General features: G+C 47.8%; 1 protein-coding gene across 1 annotated transcript in view; it reads left to right on the forward strand.

Moving 5' to 3' along the window:
- The window catches only part of HSP90AB1 (heat shock protein 90 alpha family class B member 1), a 40,579-nt gene extending 36,838 nt beyond the window's left edge, over positions 1 to 3,741 (forward strand). The window contains exon 11 of the mRNA XM_029592879.1: positions 3,488 to 3,741. Coding sequence (XP_029448739.1) covers positions 3,488 to 3,597 — 110 coding nt within the window. The 3' untranslated portion in view covers positions 3,598 to 3,741. The remainder of the gene's footprint in view (positions 1 to 3,487) is intronic.
- Positions 3,742 to 24,226: the final 20,485 nt, after the last annotated feature.

The following is a 24,226-nucleotide window of genomic DNA, read 5'->3' on the forward strand; positions in this document are numbered from 1 at the left end:
AAGTTACTCTCTGGAGTTCTGCAGCATCCCTCGGCACAAATTTGATATCACCCTGCCACTCCCACACCAAAAGACTGACAGTGGAAGCCACTCTGACAAGACTACTCAGTTTGAAGGCAATAACTCCGGTCTCTACACCTCAATAAAATACAGGGCGTTATTCCATCTATTTTATAGTCCCCAAGAAAGAAGGATCATTCTGACCCATCTTGGACCTCAAGAACACAAACAGTCATCTGTGGATACTACACTTCCGCATGGAAACTCTCCGTTCCATAATAATGGGCAGTACAACCAGGAAAGTTGCTAACCTCCCTGGACTTTTCCGAAGCCTAGCTTCACATCCCGGTCCATCAAGATCACCAGCATTTTCTACGTTTTGTGGTGCCCTTCAGACTAGCAACTGCCCCAGAACATTCTCCAAAATTATGGTGGTCGTGGCGGCGACACTGAGGAAGGAAGGGATCTTGGTACACCCTTACTTGGACAACTGGCTGATCAGGGCGAAGACTGTGGAAGAAAGCAGGCAGTTGACCAGCAGAGTCAAGAAACTACTGCAGGAACTCGGTTGGGTCGTAAACATGGCTAAGAGCAGTCTACAGCCCTCTGTCTCTAGAGTACCTGGGAGCCTGTTTCGACACCAAACAGAACAAGGTCTTCCTCTCTCCCCCCGACTATTGATGACCAGTACAAGTCCCAAGGTATGGGGCTATCTTAAAGTCCTTGGGCTCTTGGCATCAACCCTGGAGGTTGTACCATGGTCAAGGGCTCACATGCAACCTCTCCAGTGCTCCTTACTATCACGCTGGAACTCGCTATCCCAGGATTACTCAATCCGCCTCCAACTCCCAACAGAGGTACGTTCCCAGCTTCAGTGGTGGCTACAGGAAGACAACCTGAGCAGGGGTGTAAGCCTATCCCCACCGACCTGGACCGTGGCTCACCACAGAAGCGAGCCTACGAGGGTGGGGAGCCCACTGTCAGGAACTGATGGTCCAGGGACAATGGAACAAGGAATAGGCGGGATGGAACATAAACCGCCTGGAAGCTCGAGCAGACAGACTAGCATGCCTGTGATTCCAGCCATAGGCTCCAAGGGCAAGTGATCCGAGTAATGTCAGACAATGCTACAACGGTTGCCTACATCAACCGCCAGGGAGGAACCAGAAGCCAGCAGGTGTCTCTAGAAATACACTCTCATGGCATGGGTGGAGGTGAATCTACAAGGTATCTCGGCCTCCCACATCACAGGGAAAGACAACATCTCAGCGGACTTCTTCAGCAGAGAAAGCCTGGACTCGGGGGAATGGGCACTGTCAAACAGAGCATTCCAACTGATAGTAAATCACTGGGGTCTCCCAACCATGGACCTTCTGGCCATCTTTCTCAATGCCAGAGTCCCCAGGTTCTTCAGCCGAAGACGAGAGCCGCACTCCCAAGGGATTGACGCCCTCGTCCAGACCTGGCCAGAGGAGGACTTACTGTGCACCTTCCCCCCTTGGCCACTACTGGGCAAGATCATCCGCAGGATAGAACACCACAGGGGACTAATTCTACTAGTGGCCCCGGATTGGCCAAGATACCCATGGTATGTGGACGTGCAAAGACTCCTTGGGAGCTCCCTGTGCCTACCTCCACACAGGGACCTTCTCCAGCAGGGCCCAATTCTTCATGAAGATCCATCTAGATTCTCTTACGGTCTGGCTCTTGAGAGGACTCGCCTGAAGCACGGGTTCTCGAAGGCCGTGTTTGACACCTTGCTCCGCACACAGAAGTTCTCAACATAGCTGGTATACATACGGATCTGGAGAATATTTGAAGCCTGGCGCGAGGACCATGGGGTATCCCCGCGGACGGCTAAGATTACCATGATTCTAGAATTTCTACAGGACGATATGAAGAAAGGGTTGTCTCTCAACTCGTTCAAGTAGCAGCCCTCTCCTGCTTCAGAGCTGAAGTGAGCAGAATCAGTCTATCAGCACATCCAGACTTGGCCCATTTCCTTAAAGGGGTGAAGCAACTTCGACCACTTCTAAAGTGTCCGGTGCCCCTATGGAATCTCAATTTGGTATTAGACTTTCTAGCGGGGGCGTCCTTCAGACCAATGCCACTACGCCTCTTAACATTGAAGACTCTATTCCTGGTGGCAATATGTTCTGCCCGGCGCATCTCCGAGCTGCAGGCTCTATCCTGTCAGGAACCGTTCCTTAGGTTCATTCTGGAACAATACAGCTTCACACCATTCCCTCCTTTCTACCGAAAGTGGTCTCAGAGTTTCATTTGAACCAAGCCATCTCCCTACCATCTCCGGAGGAACATAAGGACTCTGAAGACTCCTGCCGCCTTCGCCATCTAAATGTCTGCAGACTCCTGATGCAATATCTGGAACAATCGCAGCAGGTGCACAAAACGGATTGCTTGTTTGTTCTCCACAGCGGAAAGAATCAAGGCGAAGCTGCCTCAGGAGCGACCATAGCTTGCTGGATTAAGCAAGTAATCAAGGCAGCCTACATAGAGGCAGGAAGGCCCTTACCCCTACAGGTTAAGGCTCATTCTACTTGGGCCCAGGCAGTATCCTGGGCAGAAGCCAAACTGCTGTTGCCTGCCGAGATCTGTTGAGAGGCGATGTGGTCCTTCCTACACACCTTCTCCAGATTTTACCGCCTGGATGTCTAGGCTAGAGAAGACTCAGCCTTACAAGGGCAGTACTAAGTGGGCCACGGGCAGCCTCCCACCCTGTCCAGGAGTAGCTTTTGTACATCCCACTGGTCCTGAGTCCATCTGGCTACATGCTAGGAAATGGAGAAATTACTTACCTGAAAATGTTGTTTTCCTTAGTGTAGACAGATGGACTCAGCATCCCGCCCACGGCTGCCCACAGAAAAGGAGGGCCTTGGAAAGAGAAACTCGAGATTAAACAACTACGGGTAAGCCATTGCTTACCCCTAGTTCAGGACACCCGTAGTTAGTCTGGTGTCAGCGTTAACTTGGTTGAGTGCACTGGCGGTCTCCAGTTTTTTTAAATTAGTTGAATCAAGTTGAATCAGTTTTAATCAAGTTGTTACGCAAGATATAGATCCACAATGGCTTTTCGAGGAGGATATGGAGGAGCTGAGGTCACTGCGGTGGGGGGGGGTATCTAGGATGATGTCAGCTTTGAAATCTGACTCCGTCTCCCATCTGCTAGCAGAAGAGCACATAACCCATTGGTCCTGAGTCCACTTGTCTACACTAAGGAAAATGAAATTATCAGGTAAGTAATTTCTCCAATTTAGTCTTGGCCTGAAAATTTCCTTTCCTTGAATCCAGCCAGACCAGTCCATATAGATGGGTTTCATGTTGTAGCAGAGTGCTAGATAAGTGCTTAGTTTTACCAGTGTGGAGAATATCCCAAACTGGGTGTGGAGGGTGTCTTTGCTGAAGTAGGGGATGCTCAGAGCATGGACAGGCTGCAGATGACTGATCTCTCAATCTGTCTATTCCACAGGCATTGATGAGGAGGATATGGCACCAGAGGAGACTAGCACTGCTGTCCCGGATGAGATCCCACCCCTGGAGGGAGACGAGGATGCATCCCGTATGGAGGAGGTGGATTAATGTGCTCCCCTCCCATCCCCATCGCTCAGCAGGAGAAATGCAGGCACAAGGAAGCTGCTGCTTATATACCATGGACTCCTTGATTTACTGCTGTCTTACCTCTTTCGTGTCTGAAATCTGCTGTGATTTTGCCTGGGGGTGGGATACAAACATGTATAGATGTCTTAGGGGTTTGTCCCTCTGTGTCGAGACACTGCTTCTAAGCGGCTGCTGTTCCCCCCTCCTCCCCAACACAGACGGTTGATAGGCTGGGTTGCAGTGTGTGCAACATCTGGGTCAGCTATGTCCACAGACTGTAGTGTAATGCCAGTAAGATTATATCTTCAGACCTCCATCCTGTCCTTGCTGGATGTTATCTCGACACTTCATCACAGGCACCATCCTGATGTTACCTGGACCGCAGTGCGTCCATCCCTACTGGGAAGGGCCATCCTCTTTGTCGGCTTTTTTTTTTTTTTTGTGTGTGTTCTATCAAATTGTTATGCAGAATAAAGAATGCAGTTTTTACACTGACTTAAGGTCTGGCTTTTTTGCTTGTGATTTTTAAAGCTGGGCTAGCACAAAGTCAATGAAAGGCGGGCCTGGAAACCCCACCTACCTCGGTTACCAGTGATTCCCCACGGAGCTCTGTCACACGAGCAGTCCAGATGCAAGGGGTTTCTCCCCTGCAGCAGATAGACAGAGAATAGAAGCTTTACTGGAGGCAGCAATAGAGAACTGTGCCACCTGCAGCCTGTCAGCAGAAGCCAGAGGTGCTAAACCTGCTGTCTGGAGACTTGGTGGATGGATTGGTCAACTTGCACCTTCCTCTCTGGTTAGGTGGGTCAGTGACCCTGTTACTGAGGGGGAACTGAAAACCAGTGGCACTGGTTCCCTCCTCTTATCCCCCTGGCTCTGGGTAACTGGACACAAGAAAGACTGATCCAACAGCTGCAAGGTACCCTAGTGGGGTTTTTTTTGGTGTGTTGGGGGGGTTCTCTGGCAAAACAATAGGAGGAAAAAAGATCCCAAGCCAGGGAAGTGTTTAGTAAGAACCTGCCTGGGGGCTCGGCAGGAAGGTGGTGAGAATAGGGCTTGTGTGTTCCCAGTTGCACGGTGCTAGCAGCATGGAAAGTGTCCCATTTGTGGGAGCTGTGGCAGCAGTAGCCTGGCATCCAGAGGGGGAGAGTATCATTCAGGGAAGTTTTGGCCACTGAGAGAACCATGGAAGGTGGCTCCTGACGTTAACTTGGCCATTTTAGAAGTGTCCTCTGGCAGTGCTGTGGAAGAAGGGTGTTTAGTGAGCCTCCAGTGCTGTCTCCTGGAGGGGGGGGACGATTGTGAATCCTGATTGAGGGAGGTGGGAGTGACTACAAGACAATGTGGACTTTCCATTGCAGTGGTTCCGGGTGCCTTACCATCCAGCCCCATGGGAGCCTTCAGTCAGAGGCTCTGATCCCTCCCATCACTGACTTAACGTCATCTGCTCTTCAAGAAGGGCTGGGGGGCCACCCTGTTATAAGATGCTCTGGTCTCAACTTATGTTCTCATGTCAGTAATAGAAATTGGGGGGCAAATTAAGGTGAAAAGGAAAATTGTGGTTCCTACCTGCTAATTTTCGTTCCTGAGCATACCCAGATCAGCCCAGACCAGTTGGTTATCCATCCCCTCCAGCAGATGGAGGCAGAGAGCAAAACGTTGCAGCACTGCTACTTTAAGTGCCACCTGCAGGACCCCAGGATTTCTCTGACTCCAGCAGATGGTAGAGCTGCACCTGCAGGCTGTTAGTTTAAAAAAAAAGGAAACATTTTTTTTTACAATAGTTCTCCTAGGACAAGCAGGATGGTAGTCCTCAACCGATGGAGCCCGGCACAGAAAACTTTTCAATTTCTAGAAACTTTGACCAGCAGACTGAAGCATGCCCAGCCTGCTGCTATCCACACATCCACTCAAGGTCCCCCCTTCAGTCTCTTCCGCAGTGCAGTTGCCTCGCAGTTCGTGGAGCTCCACTTTTTTTTTCAAACTTTGTCTCTTTTCTTCGAGTTCTCTTTAATCCTCGTCGGGTCCCCCTTCGCAGTCGGTGCCCTCCTGGTAGGGTAGGTTCTTTTCAATTTTTGCTCAATCTTGCGATCGATTCCAGACTCTCCACCTCCCAGTGCCTGTCTGCCATTGACCGCACACTGGGTCTTTTTCATGGTATCGACCGGTTTTCGCCAGTGCCCACGGACTATGTCCATTACAGACCCATATGAGGTTTGCATCCTCTGCCTGGGGGCCTTGCACGATGTCCGTGGGTGTCGCTTGTTTGATCAGATGACACCCAAGGGGCATTGGTGTGCGCCTCAACAAAATGGAGAAACATTTCACCACAAAGGATTGGGGTGAGGGAGATTGATCCTCGGTGGTCTCTCCTCTCCCCAGACCTCTATTATCTTCCTCGGCACCGGGGAAAGAGCGGGCCGAGCACCGGAAGCGATCCCGAAAGCACTGGCACCAGTCGCCCTCCCGACATGGTTCTGGACCGGCATCTGTGGCTGCTGAGCCGCCATCGAAGCAGCACCAGCCACCAGAGGCCCCATCCTCCAGTGCCCCCAGTAGCCCAAGGTGTTCCTCACAGATACCGGTGCCAGCCACCGCACCACCTCAGACCAGAGGATGAGCCGGTGACACCTCATCCACCTTCATCAGTCCTAACCACTCAGGATTCCGGGACGAGTTGGACCACAGGGTGCAATTGGCGGTGCTCAAAGCATTGCAAGACATTGAGATACCGGTGCCACCATACTGCCCATACTGGTGCCCGAGCCTCTGCCATCAATGTTAGCACCCCTGCTGGAGCACCTGGACGTCCTTGGTGCCCTATCGACGCTGCCAGTGCCCGAGGGGCCTTCGATGCCCCACCGGCCACAGATGCCCTCCACCGGAGTGATCCCAGGTCCTCTAAGGCGGATGAGGCTACTGGGACCAGGCCTCCTCACCCATGGTTCCCCAAGTTGCTGCCGGGTCCTTCCAGCTTGCCACAGCCGCTGATCCCCTCGATGCTGGGGGATCCATCAGTGCCCTCCAAAGCCCTTGGAGCCCAGGGTCAATGGCCCTCACCCTCAGCGACCTAGCCCAAGTGAGGAAGGAGGGCCCTTATGACCCTTGGGTTGATGACTCCAGACTTGTTCTCGAAGTATTCCGATGATCCCCTCTCGAAGCCTTTGCCCCCGGAGGAGCGGCGCTGTTCGCCGCCTGAGGACCTGTCGTTTGCGGGGTTTCTTAAGGCTGTGGCTGAGGCCATCCTCTTTCAGCTCCTTACAGAGGAGGATGCACGCCACAAGATGCTGGAAGTGCTCCAGTTCATTGACACTCCCAAAGAGATTGTGTCAGTACCGATCCACAACATTTTTAAGGAACTTCTCCGTATGTGGGAACACCCCATTTCAGTTTCTCCAGTTAACAGACTGATGCCACCTACTTGGTGCAACAGGCCCTGGGATTCGAAAGGAGGTAGCTCCCCCGCCAGTCAGTGGTAGTGGAGTCCACCCTAAAAAAGGCCCGGCGCTTCCGCACCCATGCCTCTGCTCCTCCGGGACATGAGCATAGGGAGCTCGATGCCGTAGGGAGAAAGATCTTCCAATGTACCATGCTGGTTGCAATGCACATTGCAGCTTACCAACTCTAAATGACTCAATATAACCGCAATCTCTGGAAGTGAGTCCAGGATTTTGTGGAGGGCCTTCCCCAGCAGCAGCAGGAAGTGCTTACTGCCATTAGCTCACTGAGTCTGGAAGCAGGGAAACATGAGGTGCGCTCCACCTAGGATGTTTTTGAAACTGAAGCCTGCTTAGCCTCCATAGGCATTAGTGTCAGAATTATGGCTTGGCTCAGGTCCAGGATAGGCTCGCCGATCTCCCTTGTACAGGCGAGAACCTGTTCAGGGACAAGGTCAGGGATGCGATGGCACAGCTTGAAGGACCATCATGACATCCTCCAGCAGCTATCCGCTAGTCCCTCAGAAGGGCCATCCTCAGCCAGGAAATCCTCCAGGCAAGGCTCTCATAAGCCCTTCTATCGGCAGAGGAAGTATTGCCCTCCAGCTGCTCACTCGTATGCCCCGCACCGGTTCTAGGGGGTGCCCCAACAAACCCTGGCCATGGGCTTTTGACTGGCAACGAGGGAGCACAAGTCAGCTGGCAATTCCTCTGGCACACGATTCCTCAGCCGGCAGGCTCCTCAGCTTCTCCTGGCACTGGGAAAGGATCACATCATACCTTTGGGTCCTTTCCATTACACGCCAGGGGTACTGTCTGCACTTCAGCTGGCTCCCAGAGACCTCGCCCCCATGTCCATCATGGGGTTCATCTACCCATTTGGTCGTTCAACAAGAACTCACCACTCTCCTTACAGTGGGCACAGTGGAACCAGTCCCTCATAGTCAGCAGGGCCACAGATTTTACTCAAGGTATTTCCTCATCCCAAAAAGGAATGATGGCTTGCGCCCCATCCTCAACTTCAAGGTGCTGACCAAGTTTCTCATAAGAGAAAAATTCAAGATGGTCTCCCTGGGCATGCTGATCCCCCCTCATCCAGAGGAGACTGGCTCTACTCCCTCGACCTGAAGGAGGCATATGCACACATTGCCATTGTCCCCAACCACAGGAATTACCTCCCCCCTGTGGTGGGGAAGGCACATTTTCAATACAGAGTGCTTCCCTTTGGGCTAGCATCAGCCCCCCGCATCTTCACCAAATGCTTGGTGGTAGTGGTTGCCTACCTCTGGCTTTGCTTGGTCCATGTGTTCCCATACCTGGACAACTGGTTGGTCAAGAGTAATTCCTGCTCCAGAGTCTTGCAAGCTCTTTCCGTGACGGTTCAGACCCTGCAGACTGTGGGTTCATTATCAACTTCCCCAAGTTGCACCTCTTTCCCTCCCTGTGATGTCATAGGCACCAGGTTGGATACGGCAAAAATGAAAGCTTTCTTGCCCAAGGATTGGGCAGTTACCCTCTCCTCGCTGGCCACCGTCATCCGCAACAGAGGAAGGGTGTCAGCCCATCTCCTACTCCACCTGCTAGGCCACATGGTGGCCTCCCCCTTAGGCCACCTCCACATGCAAACCCATCAGTAGGCCTTGCAGTCTCAGTGGCAGCAAACATCCCAGGATCTAGAGGCTCTGATCATGGTCACAGACCCTTTCAAGCTATCCTTGGCCTTGTGGGAAGCCCTCCCCAATCTAGAACGCAGACTTCCCTTCCAGCCTGTGCTGCCCTAGATGACCCTCACCACCAATGCTTCTCAGAGATGGGAAGCCCACACGAACAGCCTGCACACCCAAAGCCTTTGGACCACTACCAAAGCACACTACCAGATAAACTTTCTGGAGCTTTGGGTGATACGGTATGCCCTGTGGGCATTTCGGGATCAGTTGTTATCCAAGGAAGTTCTGATCAGGACTGACAACCAGGATGCGATGTGGTACATCCAACAAGCAGGATGGCATGGGCAGTGCAAGTTTGGAACTGGGTCCTCTCCCAAGGGATGTATCTGTGGGCAACCTACCTGCCAGGTCACCTCAACACACTAGCAGACTGCCTCAGCTGGTCCTTCCAGCCACATGAGTGGTCCCAAATGATTCCGCTGCTGGGGTACGCTGGATGTGGACCTGTTCGCTTCCTCTCTCAAACACAAGGTGAGCAAGTTCTGCTCCTTAGTAGTGGGAAACTGCCATCTGGCCTGCAAAGCCTTCTCCCTTCACTGGGGGCAGGGTCTCTATGCATATCCACCTCTCTCGCTCCTCTCGAAGATTTGTCGAAGCTTCAGGAGGACGAGGGGGACCATGATTTTTGTGGCACCCTCCTGGCCTCGGCAGGTTTGGTTTCCATTCCTACAGGACTGGTCAGTGCGTGCACCCATCTCATTGGGGAATGGCGCTTGACCTCATCACAGAACCAGGGCACCCTGCGCCACCCGAACCTCCAGGCACTAGCCCTCACGGCTTGGATGTTGAGTGCATGATCCTCCAGTCATTACAGCTTTCGGACTGTTTCCTGATTGAGTCCCGGAAAACTTAGACTAAGAAGTCATTCATCTCAAAGTGGAAACGCTTTTCCATCTGGTGTGGAGGGCATGGGTTGAACCCGTTCTCATGCCCTCTCCCCCGGTTGCTGGACTACCTGTGGTACCTGTCTGTTCCAGACTTGAACACAACTCTCTTCACTCATGTTCCTTGTGGGACCAGACCACCCCCTGTTTCCCTACAGTGATGCAGTTGTGTGTTGTGCTCATTGGTACCTTGTTCGGCTGTTCTGATTGATTGGGGCTGGCTGGAACTCTGTACTCACCCACATGTGAGGACTACCATCCTGCTTGTCCTAGGAGAAAATGCAGTTGCTTACCTGTAACATGTGTTCTCCTAGGACAGCAGGATGTGAGGATTAACATCCTGCTGCCTAGAACACCTATTAACCTATTAACAGGGTTTATGCATCCTTACCAGCAGATGGAGGCAGAGAACAAAACTTTGAGGCAATGCTCCTTAATGAGTGCCACCTGCAGTCCCTCAGTATTGACCTGTACCCAAGCCAAGATCATAAAAAAAAAAATACCCTTAAAACAGGGTGAACTAGAAACCCCAGGGTTGGAGTCCCCTGAATTGGAGAGAATTAAACTCCATCACCAACATTCTGTCAACTGTATCACTCAACAAACTTAACAGATTCAAATTGAAATAAACTCTTTGAAATGCAGTGGATAAATCCCTGGAAAATCAGTCTTTTGGTAGTAATACTGGGGTGGGTCTCTGGACTGATCTGTGGTATTACAAGAATGAACATTATTTATTTATTTATTTAACAGTTTTTTATACCGACCTTCATAGTAAATAACCATATCGGATCGGTTTACAATATAACAAGGGAATAACTGGAGTAGCAATTCAAGTAAAATGACAGATAAAAATGGTAGGAATAAGTCAAAGTTACAATCAACAGGGAGAGAGAACTTGGAAGCTTACAACAAGCTGGAAGGAAGAAAGGCCGGTAATAAATAAGTAGTGTTACCATAGAATTAGCAGGTAAGAACATTAGCAGGTAAGAACCAATTTCCTTTCCTGAACATACCCAGATCACTCCACACAAGTGGGATGTACCAAAGCACCTGTTCACCGGATGGGATCCCAAAAGACCCGCTCTTAACACGCTTTCACCGAAAGTCGCAGCCTCTGGTGCCAGAGCATCCACGTGGTAGTGCTTGGTGAAAGTATGAAGCAAAGACCACACCGCGGCCCTGCATATCTCTTCGAGAGACACCAACTAACATTCCACCCAAGAGGCTGCTTATGCTCTAGTGCAGGGGTGGGCAATTTTCCCATGGGGCCGCATGAGAAATTGGGATGGTTTTAGAGGGCCGGACTAATATAATTAACTCAGTTCTCAATAGCCCTACTTATGAAAAGACAGCAGTTTACCACCAATGCATGTCCTCTGAGAAAACACAACAAATAAGACCGATACAAACGCTTACATGCAAATAAAATATCTCGGTAACAAACACAGAACCGACCTAACATACTCCCAGGATCTGTAGTAATGCACATAAACTAATCTGCACTCAGTTACACCTGTATTATGGAATACACTCAAACAGGAGCAACCCTATCTATGAAAAGGCAACACTACAAATATTAAATCAGGTACTAAAAACCAATACACCTCTTATTAGGAAAACAGAACTAGCAAGCACTGTAGATCCCCACACAGAAATAATTGTAAAACTATACTAATAAGCAGAATAAATGTTTCAAAAACAGCTATGAACAGAATAACATCCAACAATTAAAAACTCATAAAAACTATTAAACATTCTCCAAACACCAATAAAATATTTCAAAAAAGCAGACATCACACAAAATGGCAGTCAAGAAAAATAAACTTAAAGCCACCTTTACTTACTCCCTCCAGCAGCTCTCCCACTCCCCTTCCTTGCAGGCCGTGGCACTCACCAGAAGCAGCAGTAGAAGCTAAGTTCTATACTTATGGTCCTCTTCCTTAGTGCCCATGTCTCTCACACACACACCATACCAGTCATGCCCCCATGACCAGTTTCTGTCTCTCACACACCAATCATCTCCCAAACAGTCTTTGGCACACACACACACCAGTCACCTTCCTGAACAGTTTCTCTCATGCCATACACACATACACACAGGCTTCCCACTCCCGTGTTCTACTTACATATATGGGCTTCTCACTCTCATAATCACTTTCTCTGTCTCTCACACACACACTCACTCACCAGTCTCTCACTCCCATGCTTGTTCTCTCCACATGCACAGGCTTCTCATTCCCATAATCACTTTCTTTCTCTCTCTCTCACACACACACACACCAGTCACCTGATCTCACTCATGCATACACACACACAGGCTTCCCACTCCCAAGTTCTCTTTCAGATATACAGGCTTCTCCCTCCCATGCTGTGTCTCACACACACCCAGGTTTCTCACTCTCATGCTCACTCTCTTCACATCAGTGGTGTAGCCAGAATTTATTTTTTGGGTGGGCACAAGGTTAACATGGGTGGGCTGTAGGCATGCAGGTCTACTAGTTGTTTTTTTACTGATAAATAATGCCAAATTATGCAGCATAGCATTCACATCTACGCCTAAGTATGAGGTTTACTTAATGATACAAACATAATTCACGGTGATTTGTGGTACATTAGCCTTCTTATTATTACGATTTTATACACGGCTCCTACCTGTCCATAAATTTTGAGAGAGCGGTTGTGTTGCTTATATTTAAATTGCTAACATCTCAAAATATAGATATATATTTTTACCTTTGTTGTCTGATCTTTGTATTTTTCTAATCAGTTGGTCCTGGTCTCTTTTTCCCATTTTTTTCCCTTATAGCTCATTTCCTAATTCCTTTTCAGTGTCTTTCTTCTATTACTGTCTTCTTCCCTTCCACACACACACACACACACACACACACACACACACTTTCTCTCACAGACTCCCTCTCACACACTCAAGCTCTCACTCTCATATGCTCTCCCCCCCCCCCCCAAGCTCACATTCTCTGCAGAAATACATACAAGTTCTCACTTTCTCACCCCTCCCCAGGCTTATATTCTTATGCACACACAGACGCACATCCAGGCACCCATTCTCACCCACACACATAAACCCAGACTCCCATTCTCACCCACAAACCCATGCTCCCAGTCTCACCCACACATATTCAAGCTCCCATTCTCATCCATACATATACACATTTAAGGTCCTATTCTCACCCACACATACACACATTCAAGCACCCATTCTTATCCACATATTCAAGCTTCCATTCTCACCCACCCACACAAACCCAGGCTCTCATTCTCACCCACACATACACACATTCAAGCTCCCATTCACCCACATATTCAAGCTTCCATTCTCACCCACATACACACCCAGGCTCCAGTTTTCACCCACACACACGCCCATTCTCATCCACACATACACATTCAAGCACGTGCACAGCTTCCGCTTCCTCCCCCCAAAGCAGGAAGATCAGTTGCCTCTCCTGCTGCCACCGGCCTCCTGCTATCTTCGGGCGTCAGGCGGTATGGCCCGCCGAACTTCCTGTCGGGGGGGGGGGGGGGAGCGGAAGCACAGCGCACAACGTCCGCTTCCTCCCTCCCCCCCAAGCAGGAAGATCGGCGGCCATAGGGCCCGACGCCCGAAGATAGCAGGAGGCCGGTGGCAGCAGGAGAGGCAGCTGATCTTCCTGTTTTGGGGGAGAAAGCGGAAGCTGTGCGCGGCGCTTCCGCTCCCCACCCCCAAACAGGAAGTTCGGCGGGCCCGAAGATAGCAGGAGAACGGGTGGCAGCAGGAGAGGCAGCTGATCTTCCTGCATTGGGGGGAGGAAGCGGAAGCTGCACGCGGCGCTTCCGCTCCCCCTCCCCCCCCCCCCCACCGAACAGGAAGACTGGTTGGCTATACTGCCGCAGCAGCGTTTCCCCATGTGTGCCGTGATGGCGCGCAAGGCGTGGGTTCTCTTGTTCGCTGTCGCGGGGATGGGATCCCGTGACAGCCTTGCAGTTCCGGTGCCAGTTGGGTGGGCCTGGGTCTAAGTTGGGTGGGCACCTGCCCACCCAGGCCCACCCGTGGCTACGCCGTCTTCTAACACCACTGCCGTTACCACTGGGCTTGAACGTGCTGACAGCCCAGCGGGAGAGACCGGGAGCGCGCGCCGCGGACCGGTGGTTGGGGACCCCTGAAAAAAGACCACGAAAGGCGGAACTGTGACATATGTAGGAAAGAAACTCGAGCGAAGGCACGCTGTCCGATTGGCCGGTGCTGGGCAAGCCTTGCCCAGCACCGGCCAATCGGGCAGCGTGCCTTCTCTTGAGTCACTCCCTCCCCCCCACCGGACGCTGTAAAAAAAAAAACCAGTTCATTCTCCGCTCCCTCGCTCCCCGATTGGCCGGCCAATCGGGGAGCGAGGGAGCGGAGAATGAACTGCTGCCTTCCCTCTGCAAGGGAAGGCAGAGTGCCTCATTCCCCGTCTGCTCTCAGCAGTGGGCGGGCCGGTCACAGACCGTAGGCGGGCCGGATTCAGCCCGCGGGCCGCCCCTTGCCCAGGTCTGCACTAGGGGAAATTGTGTGCCCCTAGCACCTCCTCAGCAGCGGGCGCCTGGGAGAGGTGGCTGTCAGCAGGTTAGGAAAATGGACGCTCAATTTTAGATCATCCCTAACCTGTGACATTAAGTCAGAGGAAGTACAAAAAAGCAGTATTTTCTGCTTTTCTGTACACTTTTTTGGCTTCTCCAAAATTAACGCCTTTTATACTTTATATTTCCTCTTGTATATCCATGGTGGTGTAATCCTTTATCATAGCTTCAAAAACTTCCTTTGATTTTTCTTTTAATATATTCCTCTTCCCAACAAGAGACTCCTGTTTCACCAACTGGTTTCATCAGGGGATATAACAATCAATTCACACCGGATCACTTCACACCGAATCACTACTGCTGTTTCAGGGGATCACGCATTTCAAATGTTCACTTCTCTGAACAAAAGCTTTTACCGGCTTATCGCTAATTACCATCAACATTTAATCCGGAATTTTCATAGCAGCAACCCCAATATTTTTCTCAGCCTTTAACATTTCCACGGCAAACAATAACCTCCAAGAGTTTTTAACAGCTTCTTTCCATGTAATCAGCTCTCATCAGCCGCGGCGTCTTTGGTCTATTTGAATAACGTTGATGAGAACTGGTTACATAAAATAAATTTTAAAAAAAATTAATTAAATATAAATAATAATTAAAAAGAATTAAACCACTTTTCCACTCCCATGACTACAGAACAGTCTTGCAATCAATAATCTTCTCTAAGTTAGATTATTGCAACTCCATTCTATTAGGTCTCCCATCTTCTCACACTAAACCCCTCCAGATGGTTCAGAACACGGCGGCCAGAATATTGACAAACACAAGAAGAAGAGACCACATATCGCCTATCCTCAAAGACTTGCACTGGCTGCCAGTTCACTATAGAATCTTATATAAGTCCATTACCACCATCTACAAAGTTATCCATCAACTCTCTCCACTTAACCTTCAAATCCCATTTAAAAAACATACCTCCGCCAGACCGATCAGAGAGTCCTACAGAGATTCACTACAGGTTCCTCCGGCCAAAACCTTTCACCACATAACTCTCAGAGACAGGGCTTTCTCCACGGCAGGACCTACTCTATGGAACTCCATCCCACCAGAACTGAGACAGGAACCCTGCCTTCCAACATTTAGGAAAAGACTTAAAACCTGGTTATTTATGAAAGCCTTTCCAGACGCCAACTGAACCTTTATTCACCTTTAAACAACTCTGATCACCCAACAGGGTAATCAACAACTTTGCCAATTGGCAATTTTTTTCTCTTTGTTAAATTACTATCGCCTCTTCACCGATCCAAGTTGTATTTTGTCCCTGTTTTATTGTAACTGCTACTTTTCTTTCAGCACCTGTTAATGTTCTTATTATATTCCTTTTGTCACAACTTGTTAATTGTAAACCGGCATGATGCGATTCCCATCGCGAATGCCGGTATAGAAAAACTCAAAATAAATAAATAAAATAAAAATTTGATAAACATAATGGGCCAGATTTTCAAAAGCATTTACTCGAGCAAAACTGGTTTTTGCTCGAGTAAATACACTTTACTCAAGTAAGTGGGCTTTTCAAAATTGCTACAATATATGCCATTGAATTGTCCATAGGATTTACTCAAGTAAGTGCACTTTACTTGAGTAAATAGCTTTTGAAAATTGCTACGATAGTATGTCACATTTACATGCGTAACTCCTTTGAAAATGACCCCAATATACACGGGTTTTGTTTACGTATTGGGCCAGATTTTAAAAACTACGCATGGGCGTAAATTTGTGCACACAACCCGGTGCACACAAATCTATGCCTGATTTTATAACATGCGTGCGCAGCTGCGCGCATGTTATAAAATCCAGGGTTGGCGCGTACAAGGAGGTGCACAATTGTACAACTCGCGTGCGCCGAGCCACATAGCCTTCCTCCGTTCCACCCCCCCACCTTCCCCTACCTACCCGTGTAACCAGGTTTAGATAAAACTGGGAAAGCATGAGAAGGGAGGACAATGTATTTCACAGATTTGTAGAAGACCCGTTTGAAAAGGATCACACTTCTCATTCGAATGCTCGTGATTCCTATACTCATCCAGACATGTTCTTGGGGAATGTTAATTGGGTTTCAGGAATTAGTAACGCCACTGTAGGATCTATAACCTGGTCCGATCACGCTCCGTCAGTGATCGAGTGCTGTTTATACCCTACCTCCTGTGCTCAGAGGACTCTCGACTCCATGCTTCTTAGCGATTCAGAGATTGTGGATAACGTACAAGATTTGTTGGTATCTTTCCTTATTAAGGAAACTCCAGGGCTGTCTAGACATATTATATGGACACAATGAAGGCATTTATCAGAGGAACATTTATTTCTCTAAAACATCCACCTAAAAAAAGGTTTCGGGGGTAGAAATGTGCTTACCAGACAGTTTGAGGGAGGTGGAGAACTGGAATAGGCAGCATCTATCTTGCAAGCTCCTTCAACTTTGTGAGTAATTGTGTCATCCTGAAGAGAAAAAGGTCACTTCCAGCTTGGCACGAACTCGGCAAAGGTTTTACGCTGTGGGGAAGGAAGCTGAAAACTGATTGGCTCATAGCGTATTGGGCCTAGTTTGCAATAATGAGGGAATATGTGAATCATTTGCTACTTTTTATAACTCTCTTTACACATCGGAAATATTTTTCCCACAGCAGCTGGTTGAGGAGTTTTGCGAGGGGGCGCCTATGGGGATAGGAATAATCTCAAGAGCCAAAGGAAGCAATCAAAGTGCGTAGGACGGTTTCACGATGCCCTGTAATATGCTATACGTATCCATCACATCCTCCAAGCTGGCTGCTATATTTACTGCTCTGCTTTACCAAAATCTATGCAGTTGCCTAATATCAGAGCACTTCCGCTTTGTTCATCTTACAGACCTTTATCCTTATTGAATAATGCCATAAAGATACTGGCAAACAGAATCAAGGACATTGTGCCTTTGGTGATACGCCCAGGTCAAACGGGCTTTATATCAAATAGATAAGGGTTAGATGGTGAGGTGACGTGAAGGATACTTCCCAGACTTTAGATAGAGGTGTTTAAAATCATGAGAGGTCTAGAACGGGTAGATGTGAATCGGTTATTTACTCTTTCAGATAGTAGAAAGACTAGGGGACACTCCATGAAGTTAGCATGGGGCACATTTAAAACTAATCGGAGAAAGTTCTTTTTTACTCAACGCACAATTAAACTCTGGAATTTGTTGCCAGAGAATGTGGTTCGTGCAGTAAGTATAGCTGTGTTTAAAAAAGGATTGGATAAGTTCTTGGAGGAGAAGTCCATTACCTGCTATTAAGTTCACTTAGGGGTAGATTTTCAGAGCCCTGCTCGCCTAAATCCGCCCAAAACCGGGCGGATTTACGCGAGCAGGGCCCTGCGCGCCGGTGAGCCTATTTTACATAGGCTCACCGGCGCGCGCACAACCCCGGGACTCGCGTAAGTCCCGGGGTTTTCGGAGTGGGCGTGTCGGGAGGCGTGTCGGGGGGCGGGGCCGGATTGCGCGGCGTTTCGGGGGCGTGCCGGCAGCGTTTTGGGGGCGGGTACGGGGGCGTGGCTACGCCCCGGGGCGGTCCGGGGGCGTGGCCTCGCCCTCCGTACCCGCCCCCAGGTCGCGGCCCGGCGCGCAGGGGTCCCGCTCGCGCGCGGGGATTTACGCCTCCCTCTGGGAGGCGTAAATCCCCCGACAAAGGTAGGATCGGGGTTTAGACAGGGCCGGGCGGGTGGGTTAGGTAGGGGAAGGGAGGGGAAGGTGAGGGGAGGGCAAAGGAAAGTTCCCTTCTAGGCCGCTCCGATTTCGGAGCGGCCTAGGAGGGAACGGGGGTAGGCTGCGCGGCTCGGCGCGCGCAGGCTATACGAAATCGATAGCCTTGCGCGCGCCGATCCAGGATTTTAGCCGATACGCGCGACTATGCGCGTATCTACTAAAATCCAGCGTACTTTTGTTTGCGCCTGGAGCGCAAACAAAAGTAGGCTGTTCGCGCTCGTTTGAAAATCTACCCCTTAGAGAATAGCCACTGCCATTAGCAATGGTTACATGGAATAGACTTAGTTTTTGGGTACTTGCCAGGTTTTTATGGCCTGGATTGGCCACTGTTGGAAACAGGATGCTGGGCTTGATGGACCCTTGGTCTGACCCAGTATGGCATTTTCTTATGTTCTTATGTTCTTATGAAAAGCCTTTGATCATGTGGAACGGGTGAACCTGTCTTATATTTTAACTTAATTTTTGATTGGGGAATCATTTTATATCCTGGGATAAATGTTTGCATTTCCAGATGGAAGCACAAGTAAGGGTTAATGGCGGTTCCTCAAAACCCTTTTTCTTAGGCAGAGGAACTAAACAAGACTGTCCGCTCCCCCTTCTTCACTTTGTGCTTTCTCGAGAGCCCTTACCTGCTGAAATTAGCGCTAATGCTGCCATTAGGGGTTTTCTTTCCTGATAATGGATCTCGCTATTCATCGCCTGTTGAGCCCAGAATATACAGAAGAATCCAGCGGTAAATTGGACTTAACACTAAATCCTTAACATTTTTACCACAGGTATAGGCAATCAGCGAAGGGTTTGAAAAATAGGATAAGTTTTTAATACTTCCCAATGTTTAAAAACCAGAGCTGTAATCGCTGAAGGAATATGGGAATAACTTGTTGCACAGACTGGATTGGAATTGGAGTCTCTTCATTATCTAACCAAAGCCAAGAGTGGTCTCCATTAAAGGCCCTTTTGATGATAGAAAGAGAGTATCCTTTAGCTAGGAGCCAGGCACTTAACTCCTTAGCTTGTTGGACAGTCATGTTGTTGAGAACGTACGGGCCGATACAGTAAAAACGCAGGAGAGCGGGCGTGTCTTTTTTGACAGGAGCGGCAGCTGTCAGCGGGTTTGACAGCCGACGCTCAATTTTGCCGGCGTCGGTTCTCAAACCCGCTGACAGCCACAGGTTCGGAAACCGGATGCCGGCAAAATTGAGCATCCGGTTTTCGAGCCGTGGGCCTATTTCAAAAAATTTTTTCTATTTTTTTTTACTTTTTTTAACTTTGGGGACCTCCGACTTAATATCGCCATGATATTAAGTCAGAGGGTGTACAGAAAAGCAGTTTATACTGCTTTTCTGTGCACTTTCCCGGTGCCCGGAGAAATTAGCGCCTACCCGCTAATTTCTGAAAGTAAAATGTGCGGCTTGGCTGCACATTTTACTTTCTGTATTGCGTGGGAATACCTAATAGGGCCATCAACATGCATTTGCATGTTGCGGGCGCTATTAGGTTCTGGGGGTTGGACGCACGTTTTGGACGCGCTATTACCCCTTACTGAATAAGGGGTAAAGCTAGCACGTCCAAAACATGAGTCCAATCGCAGGGTAACAGTGCGATCCGCCGGAGCGCACTGTACTGTATCAGCCCGATAGCAGGCAAATCCAAAGGAACTGGCCCACTGGAATATTCTTCCTAAGATGATAGGAGTGAAAAGCTGAATGTTGCAAAGGTTGTTACGTTCAGAAGGTTTTCGATGAACAGATAACCCAATATTCTGCTGGTTTTTGAAACTTAAATATCCAAAAACAGTACAAAGGGTCCTATTGCATTGTGAACTGTAAATTTGACTCCACAGTATTTTTATACAGGTGATGAATATTTGTATATGTTGTAAAATACATTATCAATGTATTGAGTCCAAAACACAATGTAAATGTAAAAAGGAGATGTATAAAGATGCTCCCAGGGCTGTACCATGCTGAGTTTTATCAAGAAAAAGAAAATAATTATTACACAGTGCAAGTTCTGCAATGTGATGTGGTCATTTGCGGGTGTCCAATATTCGGTTCATAAAATCCAGGGCTGTCTGCTGAGAAATATTAGTATATAAAGCTTGAATAGCTAGACCCCTTGGGTCTTCCCACAAGTTTTCCTTTAAGAGATTCAGCATATATTTTGTATACTTTACAAATGACCGTGGCTTTGAAACTTCAGGTTTGAGAAAAGAATCCACAAGAACAAACAATGATTCCAAGACTGAGGATATGGAAGCAATAACACTGGGGAACACAATTTTCGTTGAGTTAGATCTGACGCTTGTTTTTGAATCCAGTTTTTCTCTATCACGTCAACTTTTTAAGGTACAGGATACCCTCCCTTTGTCCCAAAAATCATACAAAATGTACATACAAAGAAAATAAAAAAATTACCTGAATATACTTTTTTTTTGGAGTTATTTTATTCATACAAAGGCTATATAGTGTTACTGTAAGTCAAATTGTGTACAAGTAGTAAAATTCTGCTACCAAACATACACATTAAGTTAAAAATTTACGTTTATAACTTTTTCGGCAGTGTTTAATCTGTGGACAATCTCGCCTGATGCTCCAACACTAGTCAGCCATCATATGTACATCCCATCTACCCTGATCCCGTGCCTCCATGACCTTCAGATCCTGGTGGAATCGTTCACCTTGCTCATCACTCACTACACCAAGGATTTTCGGGAAGTCAGCAAGATGGCTATGCAGAAAATGCACCTTGAGGCTCGTGTTGCAACGAAGCATTTTGAAGCTCTCCAAGAATTTCTGGACAATTTCAGTGTAATTCTGTGCTCGTGTATTCCCAAGAAAGTCCTTGACAAGGTTTTTGAATGACAACCAAGCATTCTTTTGGAGTTGTCCCGATGAAATGTTCATCTTTAATGAGCTGCCGAATCTGTGGACCATCAAACACACCGGCCGTTATCTTTTCAAATGACAGGCTAGGAAATGCCAAATGAGATACTTGAAAGTCTCCTTCAGTTGGCAAAGCTTTAACAAATTGCTTTTTGAGATCCAGCCTAAGATAGGCTGTAGAGAAAAAACTTGATGTGATAGAAGAAAACTGCAGTTTTGAAATCAGCAGGCCTATTTAAGTCTAAAACAGCTGAAAAATCAAACTCAACAGGAGTTATGTTAAAAACTGTTCCCCAGTGTAATAGTCTCCCTGGAGGGTTGTCCGTATTTTTGTGGATTTTTGGTGTTGCATATAATACTGGAATTGTTGGAGAACCCGAAATAAAAAAACGGAGTTGTCTAGTCTAAAACCCTTGAAGTTCTGCCATTGTATATCATGTGGATTAATTCAGGAGTCTGATCAGCATCTAATCTTTTCATAAAAACCAGATAGTTTGATTGAAGATGGACATCTTGAATATATTGTTCCCGATTACAACTGCTCCATCCTTGTTTATTAACTTAGGATGGGGAATATTTGAACAAGTTTCCCCGCTTCCATAAGGAGGTGAGCGTGAACACAGACAGGATTACAGGGAACAGTATTGGATATTTAATTTAAATACTATTTCACCTCGAGGCCTAAATCTTGAAATCGATTGGTACTCTCTTAGGGGCGGATTTTCAGAGCCCTGCTCGCGTAAATCCGCCCAAAACCGGGCGGATTTACGCGAGCAGGGCCCTGCGCGCTGGGAAGCCTATTTTACATAGGCCTCCCGGCGCGCGCAGAGCCCCGGGACTCGCGTAAGTCCCGGGGTTCTCCGAGGGGGGCGTGTCGGGGGCGGGCCCGGTCGTCGCGGCGTTTCGGGGGCGTGTTGGCAGCGTTTTGGGGGCGGGTATGGGGGCGTGGCTACGGCCCGGGGCGGTCCGGGGGCATGGCCACGCCCTCCATACCCGCCCCCAGGTCGCGGCCCGGCGCGCAGGAGGCCCGCTCGCGCGCGGGGATTTACTTCTCCCTCCGGGAGGCGTAAATCCCCGGAGAAAGGTAAGAGGAGGGGAGGGGAAGGTGAGGGGAGGGCGTTAGAGGATTCCCTCCAAGGCCGCTCCGATTTCGGAGCGGCCTTGGAGGGAACGGGGGTAGGCTGCGCGGCTTGGCGCGCGCCGGCTATACAAAAATCGATAGCCTTGCGCGCGCCGATCCAGGTTTTTAGCAGATACGCACGGCTCCGCGCGTATCTACTAAAATCCAGCGTACTTTTGTTTGCGCCTGGAGCGCAAACAAAAGTAGGCTATTCGCGCGCCTTTTAAAATCCGCCCCAATTATTCTACATTGCACATGCTGGTCATTTTTTTTTATATATAAATGACACTTTCTTTATGTCCATTTCTGGTAAAGAATTTTGGCACCAAACGTTGACAAGAACACTGACAGAGAAAGCACAATTGGTAGAGTCTTGTTATGGGTGATTGACATTATCTCTGTAATATAACTTAATTTGACTGTAGATATTGTGAAAGAAAATGTATTGAATATCGAATCACGGACCCATGTCAGGGTTCCAACAAATTATACAGTAGGGTGTTCAGCATCAAGCACCTTAAAGATAAGTTGGATTTTCTTTGCAAAAACTTGAATAATTTATTACTAACCAATGATTATTTACATGGCTATAAAACCATTTTCAAACTGGTAGAGCCTATTATGAGGTCTTCAATAATTACATTTGGAGGTAATGTCAAGTATCTTTAAAAATGTAAAATATCTTTCTTGAGCTGAGGTTCTCTTACATTGGTTATCTGTCCCTTGGGTTTTGACATTTTCAAATCCCAACTGAAAAACAGTGGGTAACTTTAGAAGTAACTTGGTTTAGGAAACAGGGTCAATTACTATCTCCCTGGATATCCCCTAAAAGTCAGGGGTTATATAGAGGTGCCAGCCGGTGCCCTATTTTAGTGACTTGGCACTAATTAATAGCCAATACCAAAATGTCATCAGTTTTATCTCCATTATGAAGTAATCCATATTTCCCATTACAGTTTAATCTAAAAGAATTCCCTAAGTGGAAAAGCTTGGGATTTAAAAGGGTAGTTCAATAGTTTGATGGAAGGGACATGAAGACTCTTCTTGAACCGCAATGTATTATAAACTGTGAAAATATTCTGGTGAAGGGATTTTTCACCAAATTAAGAATTCTTACAGTGAAAAGCTCACCGCTTTTGAGCAATTGATGCTTTCTCCCTAAAATGATAGAGGTCTTATTTCAAAGCTTTATAGCTTGTTACTATCCAAAATGGGTGATGCATTAAAGAAAATTCAATCAAGCTGGGAAACCACTATTGTCTACACTATTTTTATTTTTTTATTTAAAAACTTTTCTATACCGTCGCTAAGTTATATACCATCGCAACGGTTTACAAATAGGCACATAGACTAAAGTTAGTAAATCTACGATATCGTACATTCTAATAGGTGCCAATAAAGTTCGGTTACAATTTCATAAATAAAATCATTATTTGAGTAATGTTGGTCAAGTGCAGGTATATTATTGAGTTACTATCTCTTTGAGATATTACTTCTTAAAAAAAAATAATCTTAAATAAATAAATAAATAAATAAATGTAGGATTGAGTAAATTCATTCTCATCTGCATTACCCTGTACTTTCATTCTCTACCCTCCACACTCTTTAGTGAAGGCTTTCCGAGGAGATATTTTTTGGTCGGTTAGCAAAGGGTAGGTCGACTTGTGGTACCGCTTAGTTCGATGTAAACCAAGTTGATTTGATTTGTATCAAGAAAGTCGGTATATAAAAGCCTTAAATAAATAAATACATACTAAGTAGGAGTCTGGGTACAAACTTCTATACCAATGGTGCTGTACCCCTTCTCCATTAAAATGGATGCGCGTTCGGGGAGATGACGCTTGTTGGTGAAACTGGAGGAGGGGGGGGGAGGGAAAGGAAAGGAACCTTTTTCCACATTTGGTGGGAATGTCCCGTAATACAGATTTCCCATGGATCTATCAGAACTGCCCTTGGACCCTTTCCTTATTCTTTTAGGTCTCCCACATGGGGATTTTCTTCCTGTTAGAAAGGGGGTACTAGCCTAACTAGTGACTTGTCAGAGATCTCGGTCAGCAAATCCTATGGTGGAGTGATTGCATCTTCTCTGGTGTGTACTCAATGGAGTTCATTACCTATCAGCTGTGTGACTTTTATTCTAATGCTCCTAAACTATGGGAACCTTTTCTTGCAGAAAGCAGACCCCTTATTTGATGCAGTGACATGATC

This window comes from Rhinatrema bivittatum, chromosome 3, assembly GCF_901001135.1.
Source record: "Rhinatrema bivittatum chromosome 3, aRhiBiv1.1, whole genome shotgun sequence".
Lineage (NCBI taxonomy): Eukaryota > Metazoa > Chordata > Amphibia > Gymnophiona > Rhinatrematidae > Rhinatrema > Rhinatrema bivittatum.